Raw genomic sequence first — 12,206 nt, 5'->3', positions numbered from 1 at the left:
TTGTGGCAGCCATTTCTGTTGTGTTTTGTTGTCATCTACGACACAGTCACACCCCTTGAAGATGGGTCAGATGCATGGCCGCAGGAACTAGGGCTGCTGAGGGTGCTTCAGCACCCCCTGCTGATAGCACGAGAATTTAAAATGATTCGACTTGAAAATCCACCACCGTGGCACCGTCCAGCAACATTAAGCCCCCCCCCTTCGATAAAATATGTTCCCGCGGCTATGGTCAGATGAAGCTGCAGGCACTTTGATTGAAATTGCAGGATGTAATCGTGAGTGCAACTTAGATCAAGTGGATTAGTTTATGTACAAAATGCCATATCAAACAGGACTGGGTAGAAAATCACTGAATGCAAGTTCTTTAAATGTGTTTGGATATTTGGAGTGTAGGGGCCTCTTATTTCAATGTCACATTCATCTGGCATACTCTCGCTTTATGGGAAACTTAAACCATTATTCTTACTACAGTGGGGCCTCTGCTTGTTGTTCTAATTTAAAGGTCAAAAAGGGTATCCTGTACTCAGGAATATGAATTCAATACTGTGTGTATGATAGGTTTATTTGGACTAGACCATTTCTTAACCTGAACCTCTTGAGGAATGTCATGGGAGGTTGTCAGCCCCACCTAAGCCTCTTGATATGTACTTAACCATCTGTAATCATGTCTCCACATTCTGTTAGCGTGGTTGTATAATTGGATTCTTTGTTTTACCCTGTTTTTTGTAACTTTGAAACTTACTTGAATAAAAGTTCAGAATTAAAAAGTTAATTGTAGTAACGTTTCCACAAAATACACAAGAATGAGCCTTAGAACATTTTATTTCAATTGCTCATTTCTAGCAGAACACTAAAAGTAACAGCAGTAACTGGCTACAATGTGGAATGAAGCATTTGTTCTGGACACACAAGGTTGCAGAGACAGAACCATGCCAGCGGTGAACAGTTCTCCAACAGGGCGCAGTGGAACACGCCCTGCACCAGTCCACAGCCAGGCCTTCCTCTACTCCACTACCCCACTCTTCTCTTCTCCCTTCCTCTTGTGTCCTGAGACGATGTCGTCGATGCGCAGCAACAAGACAGCGGTCTGATGGGGAAAGGGAAACCAGCCAAGTTAGGATGGGTTGGTGTCAGTGCCTGCTGCATACAAGTAGTACGGTCATGGACGAAAGCATTGGCAGTGACGAGTTGTTTTGCAGAGTTAGCTGCTTCAGTATTTGTATGTTTCTATGATATACTGGAAACAAGCATTTTATACGTTTTAAAAAGGCTATTTTTGGCTAAAACATTCAATATTTAAAGTCCCACTTTTTATAAATATATAATCAGTCTGCTCTCATAATCCAGTCAAGTCAGGGATTTCACCTCATTTACACTTTCTCCATGTGCTGATGATATGATTAGGGCAATTGTTAACTGGTCATTTTGTGCCAGGGCCCAAAAACTGAAATTGGAAGTTTGTGTGAAAGTTCATGTTTTTTGGCCTATAGCTTTTATTAAAAAAAATTCTGATCACCATGCACAATAATCTAGAAACGATATGAAACAACACCACAGCAACTGAAGCAGTCAACTTTGCAAAACACATAAAGGTCTCTGCCAATGCCAATACGTTTGGCCATGACTGAACTTGATTAACAGTATTCCTTACCGATCACAACCAGACTCGGTACTAACAAACGAGACCAAATGTGCCTGTGAGGCCGTCTCACCTCCATAGCCGTCTTGTAGGTCTGAGCCTTCACAGCTAGAGGCTCACAGATGCCCAGCTCCATCACGTCCGCCAGGGTGCCAGTCTCCCCGTTCACCCCCCAGTTGGTGCTGCCCTCCTGGGTGTGCTTCGCCTACAGAGGGGATGGAGGTCCACAGTTACAGCACAAGCTGAGGGCTACATTTAGGAACGTGGCCACGAGGTCATTTGAACTCGACGCCTGTGAAACGTTCAGCGTACCCTGAGGGAGGTGAGCACTCTGATGGTGGAGGCGCCGCAGTTCTGGATGAGCGTCCGGGGGACGACCTCCAGGGCCTGGGCCACGGCGCGGTACGGCCACTGCTCCACGCCCGTCAGGCTGCGGGAGCGCTCCATCATCCGCTTGGACACGGCCATCTCCACCGCCCCGCCGCCCGGCAGGAGGCTGGGGTCCAGCAGCACGTTGCGACACACCTGCATGGCATCCTGCAGGTTACGCTCCACCTCCTGGAGAGGGACGAAGGGTGGAGAGGAAACGGAAGGCAAAATCACATTCGTTAGTGAGACATACGAGAGCTAGCCTTGACATATCAGACAACTGAAAAAGCACCTTCTATCCCCCCACTCCGGCATTGAAAACATACAATTCCGGGTCAAGACTCAAATGTCAGTGTCCCGTCAGTTCATCAAACAGCTCCCCAGTACTTTCTTCCACAGTCTAATGCCACTAAGCAGCGTCAAAATGTGATGAACCCCAGGAGGGGAAGGGACGTACGGCCAGGATCTCCTTGCTGGCTCCCCTCAGGAGGATGGTGCAGGCCTTGGGGTCCTTGCACTCGGTGATGAAGGTGAAATACTCGTCTCCGATCTTCTTGACCTCGAACAGGCCGGCGCCCGTGCCCAGGTTTTCCTCGAGCAGCTCGTCCGTGCGGTTGACGATGCGAGCGCCACAGGCCCTGGGAGAGGCGCCATGGAGGCGGGGAGGAGAGGTCGGTTAAGAGAGAGGGGCCACACACAGTCGACGGGTCCGACAAGGTGAAATGACAATCTGGCCGTTACCTGGCAATGCGGTTGTTGTCTGTCTTTTTGACACGCCTGATGGCTGTGATGTTGGCCTTCATCAGATAGTGCTGGGCGAGGTCTGAGAGGAGAAAGGGGGAGATGGGAAATGGGGTGCTTGAACACGATAGGGAGCCATTTCTACAAGTCGGCTTCTTTGTGTGCGTGTGTGTGTGTGCGCGTGCGCCAGTTACCTGAGACGCCCTTCTCTGTGAAGAGGAGGTCTGGCTTGATGCGAATGATGTCATCACAGATCTGCTTGATGTACTCCTCCTCCATCTGCAGGAGTCTGGAGAAGTCTTCCTCCCGTGTGATCTCTATGTCAGTCTGAGACACGATACACACATCAGCAAGGGAGGCCCTCATAGGGAGGCTCTGTGTGTCTGTACAAAAAAGAGAGATGTGTGCAAATAACGCGCGAGCGCTTTTCTAATTGAGCAAGCATACCAGAGGGGAAAAAAAGAAAAGTATGACGAATGGAAAGAGAAAGGAACGAAAGAGAGTGTACCTGGCTCTCTCCCTTCTTGTACTCCAGGGAGCAGTCCAGCAGCACGATGCGTGGGTTCTTGATGAGGCGCCGCATGCGGGGGTGTGTCACATCCTTGTTGACCATCACTCCTCTGAGCACACAGGACTCCTCCATGATGCCACCAGGAACCTTAAAAACCGTGAACACACCCAATGGTGGTTACACAATTGGCAAGTAGTGATACACACACACAACTTGGAAGAGTCATCTGGACACACACACCCCACAAGATACAGTACCTTCTCCACTTTGGCGTAATTCTTGATGTCGATCTCTTTGCGTCCAGCCTCCTCCATCTCCACGGTCCTCACAGCGTCCAGGGCGATGTTGCACGCCAACTCAGACCACTGGTTCAGAGCCTTGGTGTTGATGGCAGACTTGATGATCTTCAGCATGACGTCCCGGTCGTCAGGGTCCACGGGCGTACTGGGGATAAACAGGGAGAATGGCAGGAACTGACATTTTGTTGGGTGCAAATGTGCAGCCGTGAGCCGGCTTCAAAATAAAAGGTAGTCATACTGGATAATGCATCTGTATCCAAAACGCTAAAAACTACAGTATAAACTACAGTATGTGCCCTCAGCTCCAAGCCTGCCGGTACCGGCAAAGCTTGGAGTGACCAGTTGGTCAGTCACAGGTTCCTGAGCAAGGATGAATATCATCATAAGGCACGAGGGTTTCGGTCCACATCAGCCAGCACTCCAGCCTGAGTGTGGGAGTGTTCATGCACCCTGATTCAAAGCATAGCTAGCTGTGATGTCATGCGCGGAAGACTCGTCTCAGGCATGCTCCAGAGCGTGTCCAGGACACTGGCGTACCTGATGTCTTTGAGCATGGCGAGCATGTCCTCCAGGGCCAGTCTGTAGGCACTGATGATGACTGTGGGGTGAATCTGCTGAGTCAGGAACTGCTCTGCCACTGACAGCATTTCACCAGCTAAAAACACAGACACACACACATTACGTCTTCAGACAGCTAAGGCATGCAATCTAGATGGGATGACTTCAGGTGTAGTCAGGTTAAAGTCCACTCACCAAGGATGATGACAGAGGTAGTTCCATCGCCCACCTCCTCATCCTGGGTGCGGCTGATCTCTATCATGGTCTTGGCTGCCGGGTGCTGCACTTGGATCTGCGTACACAGACATGGAGACATTTTGAGCCTACAGCTCAGCCCGCTCTTTTCCAGCAGCAAAGTAAAGATGCTCATGGGAGATGTAGTTCTCACCTCTCTCAGGATGGCATTGCCATCGTTGGTCATGACAATACCTCCCATAGGGTCGAGAAGCATCTGTAGGTAAAAAAATTATAAATAAGACAAATTGTTTTGGAATAAAAATACGTTTTGTCCACTTTTAACATGTTGTGTATGCTAATTAGGACACCTCGCGCTCCTATTTTGAAATCATGTTAATAAAACTCGAGCTTATATACCGTTTCTCATATTTTTATGCATTTCATTTACCTAGTGCAGCTTTAAGGTCAAACATTGCATCAAGTATCATAAGGCATTTTGCACACCTTCATCATGGCTCTTGGTCCCAGACATGTTCTGATGACATCCGCTATTGTCTGTTGAATAAGAGCCAGGCATTATACAATCACTGATTAAAAAAGGAAATAAGAAGGGTGCATGGATCACTTTTTTTTTTTTTTTACCTTTGCTGCAGTTATGTTTCCCATCTGGACCTTACGGCCCGACTCCCTCTTCATATTCTGGCCTAAAATTGGTAGAAATGTTTAATTTGTGGCTCACCATTACATTAATGCATTTAGCAGACGCTTTTATCCAAAGCAACTTCCAAGAGAGAGCTTTACAAAAGAGCATAGGTCACTGATCATAACAACGAGGAGGACGAGGTAAGACCCATCCTGGTTTACAACCGAATCAACACTGGACAAAGTCATCTTCCAGTAGAATAATGCTGCATCCCACTTGACTTCGGAAATCCTGACTCAGCAGAACCATAGCGTGAGCATGCATGCAAATGGGTTGTCATCGCGACGTCACCCATTGGTTTGTGAAAGCCCGTTATGAAGCCTTGAGTTTTGCACTTCCTGGCCATCTTTGGTTTTTGGAGCTAGAAGTGACCAAATTTGGACGAGGGGGCGGTGTTGCGAAGGGGCAACGGGCGGGAGAAGCCGAGGACACGATGCACGCCCACCTCGCTAACGGCCTTTCTCCTCTTTGACAGGTCTACTAGCCAGGGGCAATAAAGCCATCCACGCCCCCAAGTATACCCATCTTTGAGGCCTAATAGCTACTATAATTAAGCGATTACAAGCAATACCAAGACGAACATTTTGACACCAACATTGTTTATGTAGTGCAAATATTCACGTTTTTTGGGGGATGGGAAAATTGTAAATAATTATGAATTTATGAGAGAGAACAATGGTTGTGCTCGCCTATGGCTTGAGCACACCCAATATTAAAGAATAAATATATATGAGGGAGAACAAAAGTTCTGTCAATAATGGCCCAAAATTACAGCAATAATCGTAGACTTTTGTAATTAGAGGTGCACTTTGACTTGTTCGTTTGGCTCATGTCCCATCCGCCAACATGGAGGGGTCGGGACCTGTACTGCAGCCAGCCACCAGGGGGCGATGGAGTTTTGCCTTCACTTGAGTTTGTACAGTCATTGCTCTTGAGGGGCTGTTACTATGTCATTCTTTTTACAGTCGTTGGTCCCGATGCACGGCCACGAGAAAATAAACGAAAAACTCCGAGACCGCTACTGTTTCCCAGTCATAAGAGTCGTTCAAAATGAACAATTGTGAACTTCTAGTGCGAAGATCCCGATTTTGGGGAGTGTCAAATGGAACGCAGCATTGCACCAACAATTGTAGGACAGATTACATAGCCTACAAGCTACACAATAAATAACATCAGCACCATCACGATGTCTATGCTCCATAAAAATCATGGACAAACAGTAGGCAACTTTGCTAGAACCATCCACACCATGAAAAAAAAAAAAAGGTCACGTAAACATACTGCGTAGTGGATCACTATGGATGAACAGCGCACTTAGCTTTCTTGGATCACTATAATGAATGAACTACGCACTTAGCTTTCCTTTGAAAAGTCGCAAGACAGTTAGCTTAGCTAGCTTACTCCGTGGATTGAAGTGACCCGTGGCATTAGACGGTGTAATGTGAAAATACAAAAAGGTAGCCAAATTATTAAAAGCACACAATTAAAATGATTACTTTAGCTTGGTGCAGCAACTTGATGCGTCACTATCCTGTGTGCTAATATGCAAGCCAGCACCGCGCAGCTTAGTTTCACTGCACATGCTAGGCCCAAACTATGTATTTTTTTTTTCTTCTTAAAAAAAAAAATACTTTGAAATAAAGATACATGTTATGATGTTGAGATAAAAAAGCAATACAAACGGTCACTCACTCAACACAAGTACTGGTGCTCCCATCATCTTGGCAGCGTGCGTAACTTCAGCCGGCAGTTCTTCCTACGCACTAAAATACGATGGTAAATATACGAGGCTAGGCGGGATGGAGAATTCGTCAACCAATTACAGACAAGGGTATTTTGATTTGCGATTGAAACAACCAATCAAACTTCTACGGCACTAGCAAATCTGTACCTTTATTGGAATGGTAGTCGGGACATGACTCATTCAAAATTCAGTCAAAATACAAATATAAATGTCGTAGGCATTTATTAACATCCGTACATTGCAAACGTCTTCTCTTACCACCTGCAAAACACGCTTTCAGTAGTAAATCAGTTGCAAATAAATGCAAATAAACGTGATGCAAGTTAAAAGATATCTTCAATATCTAAAACATTAATCTCTAAACTATCTGGACAGAACATACTCCATGGTTACATTATCACTTTCAACAGTGTGGTTTTCATGATGAGCAAAAATGGGTGCCTTATTTACCAGGTCTTAAACATATTATTGCACTCTAATGTGGCTTTTGAGACTCCTAACCATGGAGAAATGCATTACAACTACATACTAAACCATATACTGCAAGATATGACAGCTTTAAAAACTATGCCTTGTATCAGTGGTTATCACCCATTTCAACAAACTTCCAAAATGTAGGAAACTATATGTGGACCTTACTTTATTAGTCCTAAATAGCCATTTCAATCTTTAAAATCACCTTGCGGAAGTTTGCATATTTATTCTATATGTTGCCATGTACTGACAAAAGAGCCCTGTAATACTTTTATTTGAGATTTCACATTCTACTGCTAAGCAATGGCTACCTAACATTGGCATACTCCATTTTATATTTTTGCAGTTTTGAGACAAAACATTGATTGTGTAACTTTCAAAGTTTGCCATGTGCCAAATTGAGCATTCAATATTGCTGGTAAGGCACAGAAAATCAGAGCCGATCTCCTGGTCTGTAACAGTTTGTGTTCAATGGGTGGCTCATCTAAAGTAGTTCATTTGTCTCATTTGCCTCCTTCCCGGCACACCCACTTCTTCAACTCCGATTGAATTCTGTCGTCTTTTCTCACAAGTCTTCTTTGGCAGCACCCAGGACAAGAGGATTTGTGGCCTCTTTCTTCAGGAAGTTGATGAAATCATTCACCTCGCGACCACCCTAAAGACACATTGAAGCAAAAATGTATATTCAAGGACGTGATTAAGAACTGTGTGACCAAGTTAGCGAGACTTCCTCACAGTGTTGTAGTGTTGGTCTCACCTCATATCTTCTTGGTTGGTCCTTTAGCCCTGCTGGGGCAAAGTAAATAGTCGGGAACCTGAAGACAAAAAGGTAGAGATACCATCAGATCAACAACACAACAAACAGCCGTAGAGCAACAAAATCAACCCATGAGCAAGTAAGGTACGGTAGGTGGATGATGCTTACCCCTGGACGTCATAGGGCAGTGGAACATCGTTAGCGGTGGCATCCATCTTGGCTAAGACAATATTTGGATCTGCTGAGAGCTAACATGAAGGCAATACAAAAACGTGGGTTTAAAGCATGTGCATGACAATATATAGACTTCTGCGTCAATACTTTTAAGAAAAGGCTACATGCTGAGCAGAAACAACTGCATACACATCATTCTATACGCCATCAATACAGTGGGAACAAATAACGGGAACAAAGACATGAGGGAACAGGAATACTATACCTTCTCCCCCAGCTCAATGTATTTGGGTTCCAGGCTTTTGCAGTGGCCACACCAGGGGGCGTAAAACTCCACCAGCACATCTTTGGTCACATCATTCACTATTTCCTCAAAGTTATCTGCCACCACCACCTGAATACGCAGGGAAATGCATTAGTCTGGAAGTAATCTTGTTGAACAATGCCAGTGAGCACCCTCTAGTGATCAGAGCAAGGACCAAGCAATCGAACACGGGCACAGCTTACAAGTGCCCCTCGACGATATGTCCCTCCTATTGGTTTCCTGTCAAGTGACGAGGGCCAGCATAGACAACAACTTGCAACCCTACAGCTTATGACACACCTTTACTGGGCCGCTGTTGCTTGCTGGGACTGCTTCCGACTTGACGTGTCTCTTCAGTTTGCCAGCAAAGTAGTCCTCCAGGAATTTCTCCAGGGACTTACCATCCCTCCTGCAGGACAGACACACACACACAGATGCTGTTTGGCCAGACCACATCAGGCCAACATAAATGTCTAACAAGGTTTGAGTGTGTAGGACGGATGCGCAAGCTCTAATTTGCATACATGACTTGGGGAGTATACAATATAAGCGTGAAATTAGTGGGAGCCAAGTCAAAGGCTAAGAGCACCCGTGGCTCCAAGTCTCTGGCACAAGAAGTTGGAGAGATGTTTTGGCAAAAAAGTGACTTACGTGAACTCCTCCTGCATGATATACTTGTGGCCGTTTGTGGTCCTGATGAAGATGATGGGCAGCTCTCCTCCATCCGGCCCCACGCTGAACTCTTCTTCCAGCTCATCCTGAAACTCTGCCCTGTTAGCCACAGCATAGCTCAGCCCCCGGGACTGGAACTGAGAGGCCACCTTCATCATCCTGAGGGGAGGGACAGACAAAGGGGTGGGGAGGGGGGAGCATTCAGTGATGTAAAAAAGCATTGAATGTCAAGTGAGTAGTATAGTTCTGCAATACAGTTTCAATTCAGAGTAGACTGTTCAAAGAGTTAGCCCATTCCGTTATGACTGACTGATAACCGACAACTAACCTGTTTCTCCAGTAGTTGGTTCCCTTGATGTTGCGGTGGTAGTCCACGTTAAAGTAGGCTGTGAGCAAGTCCTGCCCCCTCAAGTTCTCTCTGTTTTCAGGAGTCAGGTGAGGGCACAGCCCAAACCTGATAGGGGGACAAACATACCGGATTGATATAATGCAGGAAGACAAACAAAGTCCAGAGAGCAAAACGTCATCACACTGAGCAAGAAAGCACATCCTCACTCAGCTCTATCCCCCTACCCAGCAGTTCATCTTCCCACACACACGAAGCTTACACATTGTCTTTGATGAACTGTCGAAGGGCAGCGGTGGACAAATCCTCGCCAAACTTAGCCACGCTCTCCTCAAACTTGCTGTTCAGTCGCGGGGGTCGGAAAAGCAGCACACTCCTGGTTCACAAGCACAGACGGGCGCACGCACACACGGCATCAAAAACCTGTAAACCTTTTGTGACATGTAGTGCACTCAACTGCTGTTTGGATTTGTTCCAAACTGATAAGACTGACTTTAAAGTAATGAATCCTGATAATTGGGTATTGAACATCCCCTCTACAACAGGATAAATTCCCGGTACTTGTCTAGAAGTTTCGGAACGTACTCTGACTCCACGCCGTGGCTGAGGCCCAAGCCGAGGTCTGTGGTGTGGCCGAAGCGGTAGCTGTCTCTCATGCTGCTCGACGCCTTCAGGAACTCGGCCAGCTGAGGGCTGTCACCGCTGGAGAAGAAGCCTGACCACAGGTAGGGAGAATTGAGAAGGACTGACATAAAAACATACTGGAGAAAGTAACAAATGGGGCACGAAACGTCAAAAGGAAAAGGTTCAAGGGAGAGAGTACAGGATGGGACTTCAATTGGACATAGGAAGATGGAACATAGGGAAAGATGGATGACTTGGTCTATTTTATTTTATATTTTATTAGTCTTCCTGTCATTTGTGCTACTTATACTTTGGTCATCATAACTGTTACAGGATTTGTACTCACCCACCACGCTGGCCTCAAAGTTGTTCACAAAGTTGTTCAGAGCTTCCTCAGTGTGCAACGGGACCGAACTGGGACCTGCCTGTTTCTTCATGAAGCTCACAATACCATCTATGAAGACACGTTGACAATACTGTTTGACATGGCATATTTATACTTAGAAACACACATTCGCAGAATCACAATTTGTAGTAGTCCACCTGCACTCCGGGGGCCATCATAGGCAGCAGAGTCCTCTCCGTTGCGGAAGATTTTCAGAGTGGGGTACCCATTGACCCCATAGCGTCCACATGTTTCTGAGTTCACCGTGCAGTCCACCTGGGATATAGAAATCATGGGTAAAAAAGCCAATTTATCAGACTTACAGATGCAGTAACATAGATATAGGGCCTACTGTGGGAACTGTTCCAAGTCCACAAATGAACAAAACCACAATAGTTGAAAGGCAACTCCTAAACAGGAACATGATTAATATCCTGGCAGGATATTAGACACAAATATCAACACTAAAGATTACACGCAAAATATCTTTGTGTGAGGACATACCCTAGTACACTTTAAGTGACGGCACACAATACTCACTTTAGCCAAAGAGACAGTCCCTTTCAGTTTGGTTGCTGCAGTTTCATATTCTGGTGCAAGTTTCTGACAGTGACCACACCTGGAGGACGTTAGGAGATGGTGAATAAGCAGCTCGTTATGTCGGCATGGATTGTCGTTAAGACTAGAGGAAGTAACATATCTAGCTAATCATCATGTACATTGAGGTGTGATAATAATGTGTGACAGTTGAGGTAACTGGTGTAAGTGTGGCCAAGAAAAGAACGAGTCGACATTTCTCAACTTTCTCTGATTAGCCAGCCTGCACACATCGAGTTGAGCTAGCTGGGTAAATTCATCTACTCGCTTTGAATGTACAGTACTTGCAATTAAGCATCGTAGGCCTGATGTGCATATCAAGTTAAATGTCTATAACGTTGCTTACCAGGGGGCAAAAAACTCCACCAGCATTGTCTCTTGCTCGGCTGCCGTGTATTCGAAATCGGAGTCACCAAGATCTAGCACATCGCTAGCAGCCGCAAAAAGGTCGCTGCGCCCAGCCAATACAAACACCAAAAACAGGTGAAACCAACGCGAAAACGTATCCATCTGTACAATTATTAGCTGAACACCCCAAAAGTTGGATCGGTGTTATATTACTGGTTGCTGTAGATTGCAATCGTGCGGCCCTGCTTGCGGCAACAAATTGAATGAGTAAAGGTTCTGCTTTGGTTTCTGGTTTGGGTGCACGTTATGACGTAAATTTATCGCGCGGGTGGGTTGTCCCAGTTCCGTCTCCTACTCCGAGATGCATACTAGTGATGGGAAGTTCGGTTCTTTTTACTGATTCGGTTCTTTGAATCTCGTTCAGTAAAATGAACAAATCTTTTTTCGAGTCATTTGTTCATTTCAGGGGGGGGGGGGGGTATAAAATAACAAATAACAAATTTGTTATAAAATAACAAAACCAGTCAGTATGATGACTTGAGCGAATATCATTCATTCACGTCTTACTAAAACAGCGGCCACGTGAAAGGGAATAAGGAAACTGTTTCCTCTACTAAAAAATACAATGCGGGTCACGTGAAAAAAGGATCCAAAGACTCGTAGAAAGACCGAGTCGGGGAAGGAACTAATCATTCGTTTCCTCTAGCTACAGAGCCTATGCAGGTCACGTGAAAAATGATCCAAAGACTCGTAGAAAAACCGAGTCGGGAAAGGAACGAATCGT

The 12,206-nt window shown here is 45.7% G+C and overlaps 2 protein-coding genes across 2 annotated transcripts; both read right to left on the bottom strand.

The window, feature by feature from the left end:
- Positions 1 to 804: 804 nt before the first annotated feature.
- On the bottom strand, positions 805 to 6,773 carry LOC124481023 (T-complex protein 1 subunit gamma-like). The gene is made up of 14 exons (XM_047040781.1): positions 6,690 to 6,773; positions 4,937 to 4,998; positions 4,799 to 4,849; positions 4,506 to 4,568; positions 4,313 to 4,409; positions 4,097 to 4,214; positions 3,518 to 3,704; positions 3,258 to 3,407; positions 2,944 to 3,076; positions 2,750 to 2,831; positions 2,466 to 2,646; positions 1,952 to 2,197; positions 1,713 to 1,844; positions 805 to 1,087 (listed from the first exon to the last, which is right to left on the bottom strand). The coding sequence occupies exons 1-14, from the start codon at positions 6,715 to 6,717 to the stop codon at positions 1,004 to 1,006; spliced, it is 1,614 nt and encodes a 537-aa protein (XP_046896737.1). The 5' UTR covers positions 6,718 to 6,773; the 3' UTR covers positions 805 to 1,003.
- Positions 6,774 to 6,938: 165 nt separating this feature from the next.
- Positions 6,939 to 11,739, bottom strand: pdia7 (protein disulfide isomerase family A, member 7). The gene is made up of 13 exons (XM_047040793.1): positions 11,421 to 11,739; positions 11,018 to 11,096; positions 10,636 to 10,753; positions 10,439 to 10,546; positions 10,054 to 10,183; positions 9,731 to 9,844; positions 9,451 to 9,576; positions 9,102 to 9,281; positions 8,751 to 8,859; positions 8,412 to 8,540; positions 8,141 to 8,220; positions 7,973 to 8,030; positions 6,939 to 7,870 (listed from the first exon to the last, which is right to left on the bottom strand). The coding sequence occupies exons 1-13, from the start codon at positions 11,582 to 11,584 to the stop codon at positions 7,781 to 7,783; spliced, it is 1,485 nt and encodes a 494-aa protein (XP_046896749.1). The 5' UTR covers positions 11,585 to 11,739; the 3' UTR covers positions 6,939 to 7,780.
- Positions 11,740 to 12,206: the final 467 nt, after the last annotated feature.

The sequence above is a fragment of the Hypomesus transpacificus genome, chromosome 2 (assembly GCF_021917145.1).
Source record: "Hypomesus transpacificus isolate Combined female chromosome 2, fHypTra1, whole genome shotgun sequence".
Taxonomy (NCBI): domain Eukaryota; kingdom Metazoa; phylum Chordata; class Actinopteri; order Osmeriformes; family Osmeridae; genus Hypomesus; species Hypomesus transpacificus.
This window is presented reverse-complemented; position numbering and strand designations above follow the sequence as displayed.